At 34.1% G+C, this 20998-nt stretch overlaps 1 protein-coding gene and 1 long non-coding RNA gene across 2 annotated transcripts; both read left to right on the top strand.

Moving 5' to 3' along the window:
* The first annotated feature begins 3748 nt into the window (after positions 1-3748).
* Positions 3749-19054, top strand: LOC109148719. Its single transcript, XR_002048847.1, has 3 exons — positions 3749-3824; positions 15253-15256; positions 19032-19054. It is a non-coding gene; the product is annotated as an uncharacterized LOC109148719 (long non-coding RNA).
* On the top strand, positions 18156-19095 carry LOC109148718 (ethylene-responsive transcription factor ERF021-like). Its single transcript, XM_019296451.1, has one exon. The coding sequence runs from the start codon at positions 18229-18231 to the stop codon at positions 18760-18762; it is 534 nt and encodes a 177-aa protein (XP_019151996.1). The 5' UTR covers positions 18156-18228; the 3' UTR covers positions 18763-19095.
* Positions 19096-20998: the final 1903 nt, after the last annotated feature.

Below are 20998 nucleotides of genomic sequence, written 5' to 3'. Positions count from 1 at the left end.
TTGAGATGGAGCACATGCTTCAATTTGGTATCAGAGCTAGACCAAAGGTCATGGGTCCGAATCTTAGCGCCACTCATAAGCGACTACGGTTTACCGGTCCACGTGTTGGTTGTGGTTGTGGAAAATGTCTTTGGACTAAAAGTTGAAGAAGACATTTTAGTTAAATTGAGTCTTTTTTCTATTGATCAGAATTTCATTTCATACTTTATTTTCGTCAATACCCAACACAGAAAAATTTTAAAAATAACTTTGGGGACTAATTTTTTGAATTTCCAAACGAATTCTAAATGAAAAGGTATTATAGAGTTTTCTTATATATAACTCATAATTGTAGTGAATTTTATCCAAAATTTATCATAGTAATTAAGCACTCAAATATATTGTTCTAGCCTGCAGAGCTCATTTTTGGATTTTGGTTTGCACTCTCTATGCGTGAGGTGGAATTTTTTAAATTTTAACAATACATTTCAATTTCTTAAAATATTAACATGTATTTGTACTAGTGCAAACAACATACTTTTTTACTATGGGGCAAATGTTTTTTTTTTTTTTTTTTTTTCCTAAAAACAACCCTCAAAACGGATATATATTAAATCGAAATAAAGTCAGGGGGACAGAATCCCTAAACAAATCGTTAGCGTGAGAATAGACTGTTGTAGTTAAGAAATGAGCTAAAGTATTAGAAGACCTTGGAACAAAATGCAATGAGCAAACAGAAAATGCCTACACTCAGTAACAACGATACCAATATAGGACCTAAAAGTCGCAGGAAATGTCAGATTGTGAACAAGACTGGAACAATCCTTTAAAAGCAAATGTTCTTTAAAAGCCTTTAAAAGCTTTGTTTTTTTCAAATTTTATAGGTACACTTTAAAAACCAATTTCTTAATTCAATTCACTCATTATTCATTTGACGTAATTCAAATCATAATGAATCCACTTAAAATGTTATTTTTACTAATTAAATTTGTCGAATGATAATTACTTTTTTTTTTAGTACTATTGACTCTGTTATTCAAACTTGTGAACAGGAGTTTAAACTTGTGACCTCCTATTTGAGAAAGTCACACAATTATGCTGCTTGATCACAAGTTTTTTAGTTCGTATGATATAATTACTTAATACGTGATATTTGAGTAATTATGTATATACGAACGTGAACTTTTGCACTAAAATGGTCTTGGAGAGTAATAATTGATTGGTTGACTTAGAACCAAAGTGTTCAACTTTACGAGGTAGAGAAAACGTGGAGAATCTTTGGTTGAACGAAAGAAATATTATTGCTTATAACTTCAATTGATTTGGAAGGAGGATCCAGCTGTTTTGCTATTTCAATTCTTTTTTATGCTAATTATCATTACCATAATAAAAAAAAGATGCTGCAACATAAATACGCAATGCATCAAATAGGATTATGTCATCAAATGCATCATATCACTTCAAAATGTACCATACTAAAACTATAATGGTATATGGTTTGTCCTTCGTAATCACAAAAGTTTGATTTTTTTTTTTTTTTGAGTTAGACAATTAGTCAGTTATGGACAGGCTAAATTAGTTTACCTTCTTATGTTCTTTGCTAAATAGGGTCATAAGACAGACTTCACTCAAAGTGCACGTTCAAATAGCTGATGCATGCTTTCCCGCAAATTTAAAATATATGATTTACAATAGCAAATTAGTCTTTGATATGGAAGATAACTTGCCCATTATGTACTGTATTTTGAGAAGTAGTTAGTAGAGAAGAAAGGGTGTGCACGAGTTAGGGTTAATTATATCTATTATTCGAATTACTCTTATAATTTCACAATTCATCACTTTATCTTGTGAGTGTAAAATTTAAAAATTCACATACGCTCCATTGAATGCGAATACTCAAAGCAGTCACCTACTATTATTATTATTATTATTATTATTATTATTATTATTATTATTATTATTATAAATTTAGAAAAGTTTTTCCGATCTGATGTATCTTCTCGACATGCTATTGTTTGTTGCAATTTTTTGACATATTCTCAACGAATTATCAAAATTTTGAAAAAATTTCAAAATACCGGAATATTGGAACATTGAAATTTTTGACATATTAGAATGTTTTTAAAACAATTTTTTATGTATTATAACATTGAAAAAAATAAAAGAAATATTATAAAAGTTTCACTTAGAATTATTTCCCACATAGTGATCAACCTATGCTATGCCAAAAAGTTTTTGGTAAGAGGCATATTAGGATGAGTTACACCATTGCCAATCTCTCACTTCACCACCACTTAAGTCTTCAAATCTAGTCATCATCCATCACCACCATGACTCCAACTTGTCATTAGAAACAAAAATACAACCAAAAAAGAAAAAGAAAAAGAAAAAGAAAAAAAAAAAAAAACTAGGGCTAAAGTTCTTCAAACTTTTAGTCAGATCACGAGATTCATATCCACTCATTTGTCATCACCATGACTCCAACCAAGTACCAACTTTTCATTAGAAGCCAAAGTACAAAGGAAAAAAAATTTACATTAAATAGAAGAAAGCTCTTTGAACGGCTTGTTAGATCACAACTAAATCAATTTGAACAAAAAAAAAAAAAAAAAAAAAAAAAGGGCTAAAGTTCTTCAAACTTCTTGTCAGATCACGAGATTCATATCCACTCATTTGTCACCACCATGACTCCAACCAAGTACCAACTTTTCATTAGAAGTCAAAGTACAAAGGAAAAAAAAAAATACATTAAATAGAAGAAAGCTCTTTGAACGACTTGTTAGATCACAACTAAATCAATTTGAACAAAAAAAAAAAAAAAAAAAAAAAAAAAACTAGGGCTAAAGTTCTTCAAACTTCTTGTCAGATCACGAAATTCATATCCACTCATTTGTCGCCACTATGACTCCAACCAAGTACCAACTTTTCATTAGAAGCCAAAGTACAAAGGAAAAAAAAATTACATTAAAAAGAAGAAAGCTCTTTGAACGGCTTGTTAGATCACAACTAAATAAATTTGAACCAAAAAAAGAAAAAAAAAAAAAAAAAAAAAAAAAAAAGACAAAGACAAAGACAAAAACACTTTATTCCTAATTAGTATTACATTTTTCAGTATAAGTATTACATTCTCATATTGATCTAACTCGACTCGATCCGTCTTATGAATAAAGATCCGTGAAACAGTGTCACACAAGTGTGACGACCCTAGTTAAAAATATATCAATTGTTGGTTAAGTGAAGAAATATAGTAGTGGAAAACTGGAAATGATATTGCAGCAATTATGTAGAATAAAGGTCATATGAGAACCAACCTTTCCATGAGTCCATGAGAACCAATCTCATCCATTAAAAATATAGATCTAGGGATGAAATTAACTCGGGGACTAAAAAAACACATGTGCATATTAGACATTATGATGTGTGCATATTAAGCATGTCCATATGTTGCACACAGCATATGCTTAATATGCACACATTATAATGTCATTTATGGACACACGCGTTTTTAATCCCAATTAATCTCATCCATAGATCTATTTTATTAGTGGATGAGATTGGTTCACATGGACTCGTGGGGAGATTGGTTCTCATAGGACCTCACCCTCTACACACACACACACACACCATTAGCTATGCAAAAAGCACCAATAGTGCTATGAAATGCACAACAAATAAATGCACCACAAAATGCACCATTAGGTACACAATAACGCACTGCATAGTGTTCGAAAACGCACCATTTGATGTGGTGATGTATGGTGCATTTTTTTTTTTTTTGATGTGTGGTGATTTTTGTGGTGCATTGGTGCATTTCATTGTTGTGCGTTTCGTAACACTATTGGTGCGTTTTTGTATATCTAATGGTGCGATCGCACCAGCTGCATGTTAAGACATAGCCGCACTGGAACTTGACTATATATATATATATATATATATATATATATATATATATATATATATATATATATATATATATATATATATACTAATAAGAGCCCAAGAGAGTTAGGCCTATAATGGGTAGAAAAAATGGCGGTCACAGATTTTAATCAAATGAATGGCCCAGATTGATTAAAAGATTGATCAGATTTAAATTTTACACTAAAATTTCCTAAAATACCCACACATCGTTACTAATTCCGTTAAAATTTTAAGAATTGCCGTTAGTTCACCGTTAACTTACTCATTGATTTCAATAAAAAAAAAAAGATCTTAGGTTCGAACCTCATCCAAATCAAAGTTGGCATAATTTACTCTTATTAAATAATATAAATAATAATTTAGTAGTTACAACAAAAAATAATACATATGCATTTCTTTAATTTAGAATTATGTGTCCACAATGCCTTTATTCAAAAAAAAAAAAAATTCATTATCAATAAATTAAATAAGAGAAATAATTTTATTATATTATCTACTATACTAATAAGAGCCCAAGAGAGTTAGGCCTATAATGGGTAGAAAAAATGGCGGTCAAATTTTTTAATCAAATAAATGGCTCAGATTGATCAGATTTTAATTTTTCCATAAGATTTCCTAATTTATCCTTAATGAATATGATTTTCCGTTAACTTTTCCATTAAATATTATCTTTTCCGTTAATTTCTGTTAGTTCACCGTTAACTTTCTCATTGATTTCAATAAGAAAGTTCTTAAGTTCGAACCCCATCCCAATCAAAATTGACATAATTAGTACTCTATAAGAAAGGTCTTAGGTTCGAACCCCATCCCAACAAAAAATAATACATATGCATTTCTTTAATTTAGAATTATGTGTCTACAATGTCATTATTCAAAGAAAATTATTCATTATCAATAAATTAAATAAGAGAAAATAATTTCATTAGTTATATTGTATTTATTTTTCTCCAATATAAAAATTCTTTACATTCAAATTCATCAATTGATTATAGTCGCTACATTGTCCCTAGAATGTCTTTATTAAAAAAAATTATTCATTATCAATAAATTCGTTAAGAGAAATAATTTTATTAGTTATATTGTCTTTATATTTCTCCAATGTACTAATTCATTAATTGATTATATTCACTACATTGTCTATTATCTTTTTTGTGCACTATTTTTTAATTAAATATCAAAGTTATAATACAAAGTAATGCTATATATTAATTTACCAAGTATTTTATTAATACCATGAAAAAAATTAAAACAATATAATTAATAAAGCCAATCATATAACTACTCGAGGTATTTGTTGACAACGAAAGTATTCAAATCACACAACAAATTGAAATGAGAACTACTCGCAATGTCCTTGTTTGATAATCAGCAGTTAACGGTTAGCGTTAGCGGATTATATTAGCGAATTTGACCAGCGAATTATATCAATGATTGGTAAAAAGATATTTGAAAAAAATAAATGTTTAGATTAATATGTAAAATGACATGAGGGTATACATATATTTAACAATAATAATAATAATTATAATAATAATAATAATAATAATAATAATAATAATAATAATAATAATAATAATAATAATAATAATAATAATTGTTTTAAAAAATAAAAAAATATAATTAAACCAATCATATTAACTACTTGGGGGATTTATTGAGAAAAAAGAGTATTCAAATCACACAACAAATTGAAGTGGGAAACAATCTCGCAATGTCCTTGTTTGGCAATCAGCAGTTAGCTCTTCAATATTAGTATATATTTAATATTGTATGCCCTAATTTTTATTTGCTCTCCCTTATGTCCCGTATTTGGTTTCAACCATACCTATAAATCTATAATTGACAATTATAATCAATCTTGACTATATTATCTTGCATTTGTAAACTTAGATTTGCTTATTTAAATACGCAAATTTAACATTCAATTATCTATCCATGAACAATTCCAATATAATCTTGCCTTGATATACTTTGAAGTACGTATTTAAAAAAAAAAATTGGGTATTATCCCAATCGCGCAATGCGCGTAAAAAACTAGTATATATATAAGTGTATTCAAATGAGGACAACTATATTATAGAGGATTGTGAGGACATATGTAGTGTGTGCCATTAGTCTGTGTGTCGTGTGCATGACCGAATGTAGTCGTGTGCCACAGTTTGTATGTCGCGTGCATACATTTGTTAATTAATAGAGCCTGGGTTCGAAACCTTGTTTACATGTATGCTAGTGTGTCATTGTGTATTAAATTTTGTGCATGATACCAATTTGTCGTGTGCCCATTATTTGTCCGCACAGTCCTCTATATATTGATGTCCTCATGTGAACGCAACTTTGTATATATATATATATATATATATATATATATATATATATATATATATATATATATATATATATATATATATATAGGGTCAGGTTCCTGTGAGGTCAGGTCTTCCCGTGCGGTCAGTGCGGCATACACCATTAGGTATGCAAAAATGCACCACACAGTGTTCGTAAATACACCATTATGTGTGGTGTATTTTCGAACACTGTATGGTGCATTTATACATACTTAATGGTGTATGCCGCACTGACCGCATGGGAAGACATGACCTCACAGGAACCAAAATCTGTGTATGCATACAAAGTTGCGTTCACATGAGGATATGATATCAATATATAGAGGACTGTACGGACAAATAATAGGCACACGACAAATTGGTATCATGCACACGATATACATACTAATGGCACACACTACATCTGTAGTCACAGTCCTCTATAATATATTGTCCTCATTATATTGTAGTATCTGTTCATATAAATCACATTTTACTTTCTCAACCTACTGAAACACAAAGAGCTAATAACGCCTCCACTGAGGCTCGAACTCACAACCTTCCGAATGGAAGTCTAACCCGGATACCACTGGACCACATAGTCCTGGTTTTTTTTGGGTATGAAGTTAATTGCATTATACACACTAGAAAGTATAGAATGTCCAAGTTCAAGGTTCATTATAAAGAATAATTTTTGGATTTTGTTGATAGATGGAAAATTGACACAGAAAGAAAGAGAATCAAAAAGTGTTTTTTGACTTTCGGTTGTGATCCTAATGGTCTAGTACTCTAGTGGGGTCATTTGTCTCCTACGATGTTGTTTTAGTGGGATCATCAATATAGATATGTGCATATATATGACATTTTCTAAAAAGATAAAATTAATATTTTGTTTTCAAATAATCTATAATTTTAAAGGAACTATTATATAAAGGCTCTGTTTGGTAAATGACTGTTAGTTATTAGTTGATTGTAAAAAAGTGTTTGATAAATTAGTTGTTAGCTGATAGCTATTTAGTATAAATTTAGTATAAAAAACTAATTGAAAAAGTTGCTTTGAGCAGCTTTTTGAATTTTAGCATTTTAGAGTTACCAAAAAAACTAATTAACCAAACACTTATATATATTGATTTTTTAACTAAGTCAAACAATTAATAGTGGTTATATAAATCAAAATTTACCAATAAACTAAGTATATTACCAAACAGGACCAAATACACACATCTCCCCTAGGTGTCCTTCCCTAGCTCGTTTATGTGTTTAGAAGTAGCGCAACACCTTTGATGCAGAAAGTAAGGAAAGAAAATTCAAAAACTTCTTTATTTTAGGCTTGTTAATGATAGAAATTTGGGAAAATAACTTCATTATAGATTTTTTTTTAATTTGTTTTTTTGTTTGTTACTTTTCATCTTTCAATTTTTTGTGAAATGACTTTTCGTCACTGAGTTCTATTATGATCGATTAAAAGACGTCACTTCAATGACAATTGGGTGACAAAAAGTAGTAATGATATAACTAAGGAAGAATAATTTGTTATTTTTCTATAATTCATGGACGAATGTGTCGTGTTTCCTAAAAATTAAATATTTATGAAATTTTTGGTTAAATTTTTTAAAGTCAATGCTAATTTATTAATATTCTAATTAATGCTAAAATTTTAATGTATGGTGTATTTGTAGTTAATTTTTAAAGGTTAATTAAAAAAGATCTTTTTTTTTTTTTTGAAAGTCAACCTGGCGGTTGTATTTATAGAAGAGTTAAAATAGAGTCTGGTGGAACATTGTTTCAGTACATAGCAGTATTGAAATTAAGTGCTGAAGTAGCTAAAGTATGAGCTAATAAATTCTGTAATCTAGGAATATAAAGCACTGAACAATAATTAAAGGCAGACATATAGGTTTTGCAACTATCGATGGCATAACCTAAATGCGAGCGTAACGTGGGTGGTGGCCCAGATAAGTAGCACTGTAACTGTTGACAATCCGTATAGATCGCTCATTCCTCCTCTTAAGCCATGATAAAGCTTCTTTGCATGCCAAAGCCTCGGCCATGAGCGGTGAGTGGCAACCTGCTAACGGGGCGTTAAAGGCGGATATGTAGTGGCCATTGGCATTGAGGAGTACCGTACCAACAGCCGCGACATTGGTTCCTCGATGATAACTCGCGTCCACATAACATTTGACGGGTGTCATCATCTCGCCAATCACGGATTCCGAAGCGGCAGCTTGCAGCGACGGCAGTCCGTTCCCGGCAGGCTCGGCCTTCGGTCCTAGCGGCGGCAGTGGGTGCTGTTCGGCAGCGACGTGGTGGCTGGCGGTCCGTGGCTGTGACGGCAAGTGGCGGTGGTGAATATTCTTCCAAGCTTTCATTGTGGCAGCCGCCACTGACAATAATTTCGTTGGTGTTGGTAGGCAGGCATCCCAAACCGCTCCGTTTCTGGCCCTCCAAAGATGGTATAAAATTGCAGCTGCATAAACAATTTCATCAAAGTCTAGAACATTCAAGATTGCACTAAACCATTCATGGAAAATATTTGTGATAATATTGGGGATTGGAAGGTTGGATTTTGCCCAAATGGAGTGTGCATAGTCACACAAAACTAATGCATGCATGGTATCTTCATTCACATTTCCACACATGGCACACAATGGGTTAACATCCACTCTCTTTATAAGCAGATTGTTTGTGGTAGGAAGGATATCACAAATAGCTCTCCACAAGAATGTCTTCCACTTTGGTGGTATTTTTAATTTCCATAGGGATAACCATTCATTAAAAATACCATTAGAATTATGCTCATAACTCCCCACTATATGCCTGTAGCCACTCTTGACTGAATAACATCCATTAGGGTCACCATACCAATATCATATATCATCATACTCAGGGGCAATTGGTATACTCTGAATTCTGGGTATATCACTTGGTTGGAAAATATCTGCCAATATATGCGGATCCCAGGTGCCTGTATCGCGATCAATTAGCCCTATTACTTTGGCCCCAGACAGATATTGCGACATTTCCGTGTGAATCATAGGGTCCAGTTCATCATTTAGCCAGGGATGCTCCCATATCAAGGTAGAACTTCCATTCCCAACTCTTCTTCTTATGCCACCACATACTAGATCCTTCGCTGCCATGATACTGCGCCAACAAAAACTTGGATTATTTCCTATAGTTGCCTCTAGGAAAGTATCCTTTGGATAATATCTTGCTTTATAAACTTTGGCTACCAATGAGTCTGTGTTAGTGAGCAGCCTCCATGCCTGCTTTCCTAACATTGCCAAATTAAATGCCCTTAGATCTTTGAATCCCAGTCCACCATATTTCTTTGGGATACACAATTTATCCCAGGCTTTCCAATGTATGCCACGATCCGTACCCGACCCCCACCAGTACCGGTTCATAGTACGCTCAATAGTCGTACAAACAGTTATTGGTAGAAGAAAAACACTCATTGAAAAAGTTGGCATTGCCTGGGCCACACTTTTCAACAATATTTCCTTCCCGGCCTGCGTTAGCAACTTCTTATTCCAAGATCCAACCCTTTGCTTAATTTTATCCTCAATGTATGCGAATGCCGCCTTTTTGTTCCGTCCGACAAAAGAAGGCAGCCCCAGATATTTCCCAAAGTTGGGGGCTTGTGTAACCCCCAGTATTTGTGCCACCATATCTTTATCATTCTGCCCTGTATTCCTGCTGTAGCATATGCTGGATTTGTGGTAGTTTACTTTCTGGCCAGATAAGCTCTCATATAACTGTAAACAATTCTTTATTTCAGATGCTTCGTGTCTGTTTGCTCTAAAAAACAGTAGGCTATCATCTGCAAAAAATAAGTGAGAGATCGGTGGTGCGCCTCTAGCAACCCTGCAACCATGTATTAAACCTCTATTCTGCACCTGTTGCAATAATAGTGAGAGCCCCTCTGCACATATGATAAATAAATACGGAGATAATGGGTCTCCCTGGCGGAGGCCACGCGTGGGTGTAATGGAGGTACTGCGAGCGCCATTTATCATAAAGCTATACGACACAGTGGTCACACACAACATAAGTAACCCAACCCATCTATCATCAAAGCCCAAAGCTAACAACATCCCACGGAGGAAGGGCCATTCCATGCGGTCATAAGCTTTGGCCATATCCAGCTTGAGTGCACTCCATCCTACTGCCCCGCATTGTTTTCTATTCAGGTAGTGCCCTACTTCCGCAGCTACAAGAATATTATCAGTAATCAGCCTGTCTGGTATAAAAGCACTCTAGGATGCAGAAATTAAATCTCCCATTAACGGCTTCATTCTCTGGGTAATCATCTTAGCCATTATCCTGTATATTACATTGCTTAATGCTATCGGGCGAAAATCTGCTACCACTTGAGGGGTTTTCTTCTTGGGGATGAGTACCACATCTGTATCATTCAAATTGGGGGGCAAAACACGGTTGTTTAGGCAATCCACTATAAATGCCGCAACATCACTACCAACTATATCCCAGAATTGTTGATAAAATCCTGGGTTCATACCATCTGGTCCAGGTGCTTTGTCAGGGGCCTCGCAAATAGAGCATCTTTAACCTCAAATATCTCAAAGGGTCGTAATAATGACTCATTTTGATCCTGGGTTACCCGGGGATACTCCAGAAAACAGATTGTCACCATTCAACGGGTTACAGGAAGAAAATATATGGCTAAAATAATCCAAAATAACTGCACTCATAGCATCACCTTCCACCCAATCCCCACTATCATTCATAAGTTTATAAATAGTATTTTTCTTCTTACGATGAGAGGCGTACCTGTGATAGAATTTCGTATTAGCATCCGCATTCCTTAATCAGTGTTGTTTTGCCCTTTGCCTCCAGTAAGCATCTTCTTGGATCTCCATATTACTCAGAATTCCTTCCAGGCGCTGGAATTCATTCAAGGATGCCAAATCAGTACGACCCCTAAGATGTAACTGTTGCTTCCGCAGGTGTCTGATTTTTTCACCAAATTTATGGTACCGGTCTCCGCCCCATCTTGACAATTTGTTCCCACAGTGTGTTATACAGTCCTGGATCCCTTCACTCCTCCCCTCCTCCCACGACTTCTCCACCACATTCCTGCATCCATCATCATACAACCAGGCCATTTCAAACCGAAACCCTCTCCTTCCTCCTCCTCCGTTTTGTAACAGTCCATAGACACTCAAAAATAATGCAGAATGATCCGACCTCCTCATTAGATTATTAATCACCCTAGCCCCAGGCACAATGTCACGCCAATCATTAGATGCTAATACCTTATCCAATCGTTCTTCAATGCAAGCTGGCGTACCCTTTCCTTTTTCCCAAGTAAACCGGTAACCCTCCATCTGCAACTGAGTCAAGCCACACTGGTCAATAGTCTCCCCAAAGCCGCGTAGGAGATTATTAGGGTGTGGATTACCTCCTCTCTTCTCGTGCTGGAATAGGAGATCATTAAAATCCCCAATCATAACCCATGGTAAGGTGGACCGGGATGCAAAGGACTTTATCAACTCCCATGCTTCTGCCCTCCTATGACGCTGAGAGTAGCCATAATAACATGTCATTCTCCACCTCGGAAAGCTAGACATTTTTACTTCAATATCAATGTGATTTCTAGAGTAACTCAATAAACTTGCGGTATTATTCTTCTGCCATAACAGTGCTAAACCACCACCACCCTGCGGTGTCGGATCAACATAAAAAAGTCCCTCAAAACCAAGGGTGACACGAATTCTTTCAGCATGTACTCGTTGCACCATTGTTTCCATAAGAAAAATAAAATCAGGCTTCTTTTTGGACGCAAGGTCCGTTAATTCTCGAACTGTTCGTGGATTGCCCAAGCCACGACAGTTCCAGCTGATAGTACTCATAATGACGGGCGGGTCTGGGAACCAGAACCCGCCATGGATAAGTTTTTTTGGATCTCTGTCATAATCACATCTCCACCAACTCTCGCATCACCCCCATCATTGGCCTCAGCCCTTCTTCTCTTGCTCGCAGCCGTGACCACATCACCTTCCACCTGGTCACGTGAAAGCCCAGTTGGCCCCCCTTCCTGCCCATCAACCCGTGGCCTATGTACCATATCTGGCTGTGTTCCTGTCATCGGGTTGCCATTCATATCAAGTAGCCACGAAGCACCCACTTTTCGTGGTCCTTTTCTAAAACCAGCACGTAAACTCTCATCATACGGATATTGCTCTACCGGTAGTTTTGCATCCCACGCCTTCAAACAGTACTTATGAAGATGCCCCATCATACCACAGAAGTAACAAAAGTTATGTAATCTTTCATATTTGAAATTTACCCAACAAGTCATTTTATCCCTCTTCATTAGTTTCATACGCCGTTTTAGCGGTCTCAAGACCGAGATTGAAACCCTAATCCGGTAGAACGTCTTCCAAGGTGCATTCGCGAACCTATCATCAATCTTGATAAAAACACCCAAAAAATTTCCTACCTGCTCCAAAATAAGATCCGAGGTATAGCCCAGCGGCAAGTCATGCACCTGTATCCACATATCAACCGAGTCCAGCGGTACTGAGACCGGTATCTCACCATCGTGGATTTGTTTGCAAACAAAAGTGTGGTTCTCAAAGGACCGTGGACCACCATCTAGAACCAACTGAATGTCCGTGTCATGGAAGAACACAAAGAGAAACAGCCCCGGTTGCAATTCTGAGACCCGAACCCCCTTCACCGGCTGCCAAACAGAAGCCATGACCTGACTCATGTACTCCGCCTTCACAAGCTTGGTAGTTAGGAACCTACCAATTAGCCGCCACGTTGGTGCTACCTCGGCCGGCCGTTCAGCGCCTTCCTCCACCACCGGCACAAAAGCATCGTCTTCTTCGTCATCCAAGGCCACGTCCGCCCATCGGCGGCCCAACGCCGCCACCGCCTGCTGCGTCGCCGCTTCTTGCTCCGTCCCTTCCATCACTGTTACGCCGACACAATACCCGGAGAGAACGCCCGATTTACGCCGGAAAACCTTGAAACACAAGAGAGAGAGCGGAAAAACCTAGTAAACCCTAGAGAGAATTAACTTGAATTGACTTCCAATATTATAATGTACTTATGTACGGATTGATTTCATAAAATTCTCAATTTATTTATATTCAATGACAATTGGACCTCTAATTTTTCCAAAAAATGCTTCTTTTGCTCTTAATTTTAATTATTATTTTTATATATTTAGATTGTTTCAACAATATTTTGAACGATTTTACAACCACTTACGTAAATAATTTATAAGAAAAGAATAGAGGAACCTTATGTTTTATTAGTGAATTTTATAATTTTTATTAATTTTTTAAATTTATTTTTCTTAAAAAAAATAAAAATAAATAAATGAAAAATAAAAAATTGGCGCCTAACGTATATACGGCAAGTGTTTGTGCTTGTTTCATAAGATATCGACCATACATTGTAGTATCTGTTCATCTATACTTTTTCAATCTAACCTGTTGAATCATAAAGAGTCAACACCGCATTCACTAAGACCCGATCTCATGACCTTCCATATGGAAGAGTCACTACATGCCATCTAAGCACAAAGTGCTTGGCATCGGCCATTGTATCTAATGTATGACAAGTATATTATCAAGTTGAGTTTAATATTTTGGATATAAAAAAAAATTAATTGAAATTATACCAAAATTGTAAATTTTGATACTAAATTCAAGATTGCAAAATACACTAGGCGCTAGTGGGACGCCATATATATATATATATATATATATATATATATATATATATATATATATATATATATATATATATATATATATATATATATATATATATATATATATACATACATATACATACATATATATATATATACATACATACATATATATATATATATATATATATATGTATATATATATATATATGTATGTATATATATATATGTATGTATATATATATATATGTATGTATATATATATATATATATGTATGTATATATATATATATATATATATATATATATATATATATATATATATATATTACACACACAAATAAAAAATTATTACACATGGCTCTAGAATTTTTAAAAAATAAAAATAAAAATTAAAACCAAAAATAACTCGGCCGAGTCAAATGAGTTAATTTGGCCGACACGGCCGATTTGACGCTAATTAAAATGTTGGGTGACGTTTAGGCACAATTTTTACAATACTGACTAAATTACAGAATAATGATCCCAAAATTAATTTTGATTTTGTTTTGTTTTTTTTTTTTTTCTCACGAAAGCTTTTATTTTATTGGTGGGGGAGGGCTTATGAATTTTAATTTTTGGATAAGGGGGATGTACTTGAATTCGTCGGCAGATTTTGTCATTTTTTTTTTCCTTTTTTTTTTTTTTTTTTTTTTTTTTGGTTTCGTTGTTGTAGTGAGCAAAGATGGTAAGCTTTTTAGGCCATGTTTGGTTATTGGCGGATTTGTCATTTTTGGTAAAAAAAAAATATTTGGTTAGGCAGCGGTTTGCAGTTGATGACGTTTTGGCAAAAATTAAATTTTCTCCAAAACGCCCCTATTTATAAAAAAAAATATTAAATTTATTATTATTATAAATTATAATGTATATCCTTATGGTCATTTTACATGTTAACCGCTAATTTAAACAGCTAGTTTTACCAAACGTTTTTTTACAAACCGCTAATACAATTTGCTGATTAAATCCTCTAATATAATTCACTATCTGATAACCGCTAACCTCTAACGGTTGATAACCAAACAAGCCCTTAATCCTTTTGGTGTGACATAGGAGGGTGGGTTTAACTGGGGAAAAGTTTATGCATTGGATGGACAAAAAGGGTTATATATGGTCGAGAAAAGTAAAAAGCATGAAGGATGATATGACAATGATAAAATAAAATGATAAATAGATCAATTTATATGATAATAATGATGTAATAAGAGCAATTGCTTTAGTAAAATTTAAAGCTGGGTGTTTTGTCAGACCAATCAAAAAAGAGAAAGGGATTAAAGAACTATGCAGCAATTGTCATAGGCATGTTGGTGTGGTTCGTGCGCTAGACGCAATATGTGGTGGTCTTTTCTAAAACTTTATCAAAAATCGTGCATAAGTCCAAATTAAGAGTAGCATCTCTCTCTAATTTCATGGCTTCTTTCCACCACATAAGATAGTTTGTCTAAAAAAAATGGTTAAAAAAATGATTTCATAATTAGTTATTATTGGATTTATAATATTTGCTTGTGTACGTTACAATGACCCAAATATAAATAAGCAGTTTATTATATATGCAATGAAGGTTCAAGGTTAATACAACCCGACCAAATGATAAATATACAAAAATATTTTAATCAAGAACACGTACTCGCCTATCAAGAATGTAATGAAGATGCTCGTATGGACAACTCAGTTGGTCATAAGGGTGAAGTTTGAAAACAATGACCCGGAATTAAGTCTTACCAGCGGCAGAGTGAGAGCAACCTCTTAAAGTGATGGAGGTTCCTTGTATGTAGTAAGTAAAGATCTAACATATGTGTTCAGGTGAGTTACCATAATTTACATTCTTCAGATGTTCTGGCGGGCTGGAATGTGAGGACCTTTGGGGTTGGGGATTCAACATTTTGGGAATAATAAGAATGTAATGAAGATCGATCAAAGACTCAGTATGTGGTAGTGGGCATTAGCATATTAAGCATATAAGCTATAACATGCTACTAGTCTCTCTCTCTCATTGGTCGAAATTATATGATAAATAATCAAAATGTAAAAATATATAAACCCTGTTTGGTAAAATGGCTGTTAGCTGATAGCTGTTAGCTGTTAGCTGTTAGCTGATTGTGTTAATTAGAGGGTATAAATAGTTGGTAACATTAGCTGATTGTAGAAAAGTGTTTGGTAAATTAGCTGTTAGCTGATAGCTGTTTGGTATAATTTCTTTTCATAAAAAGCTAATTGAAAAAGTTGCTTGGAGTAACTTTTTGAATTTTAGCCTTTTGGAGTTACAAAAAGCTAATTAACCAAACATTTATATTGATATTTTAACTAAATCAAACAATTAATAGTTGTCAAATAAGCCAAAATTGACCTATAGGCCAATTTTTTACCAAACAGGGTCATAGTCTTAGCACTCAATAAGGGAAAAATCTTGTACAATTATACTAAAACTATCAAATTTTAAACTGATCTTGAAAGCCTTCACATTGTAGTATTAATACAAAAAGAAAAACCTTTAACCGACTAAAATATTATCTTATTATTATAAAATTCTTTAACTATTTACTTAGACTAAACAACCCATTGTTAATCACTTAATCTCTAACACTCATTCAAGTTCAACTCTCAGTTAGAGCGGTCTATTGTCATTCTTGGTTTAAGCCAATCAGTTATGGATAACTTATGTTGATTTGCTTTCTTGTGTTCCTTTAATTTTTCAGTTATAATTACAAAATAGGATTTATTCCGTGCACACCCTCAAATAGTGACTACGAGTTTCGGTCATTTAAAAAAGTTCAATAAGTTATTATAAATGAATTAGATGGTATTATAAATTAAAGTAGAATAAGCATTGAATAGTTTGTCTTAAATTGAGTCCGACAATGATTTTGAAAAGAATGAGTGTACAAAAAATAAAAGCGAAAAAGACAATACAGTGAATTTCGACCAAATAAATTCTCAGCACCTTTGGCTAAGTAGTATGTTGGATATCATATTAATATTAATATATATTATAGTACAAAGGTTGATGGTATGGGTGTCCTTACATTGTATGGTGTTGAAAACCTGACACCTCATCTCAATGGTCAAACCGCGTCTTGTAACAGTACAGAAAATAGGTCTTCTACTATTTGTTCTTTTTAATACAATGCCCTTGTTTTTTGATAATGACCTTATTAAATTTTAATTAATTAAAGTTTATTTTATTGTCAGATTTTTTTGAAAAATCATTTTAATATACTGTCTCTTATTCTCTATCCACAAAATTTTAATGTGAATTGAAAACATTAATTTCAACTAGATCAGATATGATTGGATGAACTTTTGTATTATTTTTATTTTAAATCTTTTTTAAAAACTTTGACTAGAGGAGATACCTCAAAAAACTTAGGTTAAACTAAGTAACCGGCATAGACACTGTCCCAAGAATAGTAATCTTTCAGGATTGACACATACATGTGTTTTAATATAATCTAATCACAGTTGAAAGAAGTGTTTCAGTCACTTTTTTACCTAAATTTATTTTTTTTAGTACTACTATCTCTGTACAATGTAGTATCTGTTCATAATTATTTTTTCAACCTATTGAAGCACAAAGAGTCAATACCGCTCCTACTGGGTGAGGCTTAAACCCATGACCTCATATTTAGGAGAGTCACTTCACGTCACTAAACCACAAGGTCATTAATAATGTGACACTAGCCAATTGATTTTTTTTTTTTGTATTTAATTATTTAATAGATTAATTTCTAACTTGTGATGGGGTTCGACAATTCATAAAGAATCTATGAATATAAAGAATGTTTATATCAAATCAGAGGTGAACGTTAAAAATAAATTTATTAAGAAATATATATATATATTTTTAAATTTTATAATCAGTCTTCAGAGAAGACAATTTGAGAGAGGGATAAAAAATAAATAGGAAAATAAAGAATAAAAAAAAAAGTTTATAAACGTGCTTAACACCTAATGGATGAATGTTGAATTGTTGATGCAAAACTGTAACGCACACAAACCTAGGTAGGAGAAAAATATAATACTGTCCTATCCGAAACATATATTTTGGGTTTTCCATATCTCTCTGATTTGAAACTACCAGGAAGCTCCATTCAACGAATAATTATTGTACAAGTGACAATCATGCTTAAGATGACTTTAATTTATTTGTCATCTATATATACAAATGATTTCTGGCTGTTAGGGGAATTGAAGTACAATTAGCACCTAGATTATGTTCCAACTGCATGCTTCCTAAGCTCAAGTGTGTAGCATTAGCACAAACTAATTAAACACTACATGGATGGTAACACTGGCGGTAGGGCCGGCGGAGGTGCCATGTCGTCGCCCTACCGGGGAGTTAGGAAGCGGAGGTGGGGCAAATGGGTGTCGGAGATCCGCGAGCCTGGAAAGAAAACCAGAATTTGGTTAGGGAGTTTCACCACGGCTGAAATGGCAGCAGTGGCTTACGATGCAGCTGCATTACACTTGAGGGGACCTTTGGCTCGACTGAATTTTCCGAGTCGGGCACAAGCCCTCCCGAGGCCAGCCAGCTCAAGCCCCGAGGATATCCGCTTGGCAGGTCAAGAAGCTGCTTCTCAACTTGAGCAGTCCATGAGAGATACACAAGGGGCATCGGGTTCTGGTATGAGTAATGTTCCTCCCGTCACAATTGGACTATCGCAGAGCCAAATTCAAGCCATAAATGACATTCCACTTGGTTCACCAAAGGTTTGGGACGGTATGACAAATGAGTCTATGTTTTTTAGTAATGACTATGAGATGATGAGTGACAATGAAGACCAAGTAGATGATTCTCTTTGGGATCCCTAGCTAGAGCAAGAGCTATTATTGAATGCACATCAAATTTAGTGATGGCCAAAAAGGGAATTTATTTTTGGTCACCACCACTAACACATAATAATATCATGACCTACTGATAGCTACCCACCATCAGTAGGCCAAGGCCAGTTACAAATTTAAATTGATTATTATATTATAAGGTGTGTATGTATGTGAGTGTCATATTTGTCTTATTATTATTTATTTTTCCTCATTCTATTAAGGCAATTATAGAGCACCATTTGATTAGCTCTATGTAGTATTTTGTGTGTGTGTGTTTTTTTTTCGTGGGTTATTTAAACATTTAAGTTTAAATAATATTTACGAGGGTGTATTAAAGTATTAAACATTATCATTTCATCATCCGAGATGTATTCGTAATTTCTATTTTATGTAATATTTATCAATTCAATCATTTAATATTGTTCGATCCACTTATGAAATTTCTTATCTCGTTATGTATGATATTACATAGCACCTTTTTGTGTGTTGTGCTACGGGTAAAATTTTAATTCTCAAATAAATTTGCATTTTACTTCCTTTAATTTACACAAAATGTATTATTGTGCACGAAAGTAGTCAAGTACATTTGATTACTATATGTACCTAAACCAAAAACAAACACATTTCAATATAATTCAAAATTAATAAATAAGTGTGAAGTCGATATTAAGAAACATGTTAGGCTGAAGCTGGTGAAGGGTCAAGTCCAGCAATTGGTAGTTTGAAAGATTGTTGCAGTGGAGCTGAGGTCGGTGAAGGGTCAAGTTCAGCACCCTATTTATAAAAATGTGGTGACAATATATAAGGAAATAAAATTGTGCTTTTGCTCAGACCTATAAATTTTGATGTAGTGGTAAGCGCTTGATCCTAACAAGTGTAATCAAAGCCAAGACATGCATAGGCGGATCTACAGAAGGTGATGAGGGCAGTCGCCCCCCAGCCCCTAATCCACCCCATTATATATCTGAGATGGTACTAACTCTTTTAATTTCAAAAAGGAAAATACTACATGGACTCCCTCTCAAAATTAAAATATGAATGCATGTAAGTAGTATTGGGTAATACAAAGTGTCATGAGCAGACATTAATTGTAGGAGGCACTTTTCGCAAATCATGGTGCACACGGTTGCAAAAACGACGTCGTTTTGACTAAAAACGCGCGTCCCACTTAAAAAAAATCAGGTTCGATTCCTGGCAATAACATTTTTTGTGTGCATAATTTGAATTATAAATCCACAATGAATGAACTAAATATCCACAGTGAATGAATAACTAAAAATCCAGAATGAATGAACTAAATATCCACAATGAATGAACAACATAATGCTGTTGAGGGGAATCGAAACTAATTTTTTTTTAAATGAGACGTGCGTTTTTAGTCAAAACGACGTCGTTTTGCAACCGTGTGCACCATGCATGGTGCACACGGTTGCACAGCATAACTATTGGGCACTTTTAAACCCGTACCATACTCAGACTAATTTTCGTTCGCACCGAGCTGGCCCAATTAAGGGACATTGTGCTGCCCATATTGGTTTCTTCATACAAGAGAAAATTCAAACTCCCGTCCTCTCTTAAGGAATAAGAGTGCACCGTCACTCATGCCAATCAAGCTGGTTATCTTCATGCGTTGCTTAAGCCTCTTTGTACAACGTACGTGTTAGTAGCATACTAGCATGAAGGGCCTTGGTCCATATCATGAACCAGAATCTAGACCCATGATAATTCGCAAATTATGCTGTGCAACCGAATGCACCTTGCAAGGTGCATACAGTTGCAAAACGGCGCCGTTTTGGTTAAAAAAACGCGCGTCCCACTTAAAGAAGAAATCAGGTTCAATTCCCGGCAATAGCATTTTTATATATCCAGAAATTCATAACTATATAACCACAATTTCATAACTATAGATCCACAATTTCATAACTATATATCCACAGTGAATGAATGAAGTAAAAATCCACAATGAATGAATGAATGAAGTAAAAATCCACAATGAATGAACTAAATATCCACAATATATGATTGAACTAAATATCCACAATGAATGAACTAAATATCCATAAATTCATAACTATATAACCACAATTTCATAACTATATATCCACAATTTCATAACTATATATCCACAGTGAATGAATGAAGTAAAAATTCACAATGAATGAATGAATGAAGTAAAAATCCACAATAAATGAATGAATGAAGTAAAAATCCACAATGAATGAAC

The sequence above is a fragment of the Ipomoea nil genome, unplaced genomic scaffold (genome assembly GCF_001879475.1).
Source record: "Ipomoea nil cultivar Tokyo-kokei standard unplaced genomic scaffold, Asagao_1.1 scaffold2144, whole genome shotgun sequence".
Taxonomy (NCBI): Eukaryota; Viridiplantae; Streptophyta; class Magnoliopsida; order Solanales; family Convolvulaceae; genus Ipomoea; species Ipomoea nil.
This window is presented reverse-complemented; position numbering and strand designations above follow the sequence as displayed.

Excerpts from the sequence above, each read along its gene's own strand:
- LOC109148718 (XM_019296451.1), top strand. The coding sequence starts at position 18,229 with ATGGATGGTAACACTGGCGGTAGGGCCGGCGGAGGTGCCATGTCGTCG.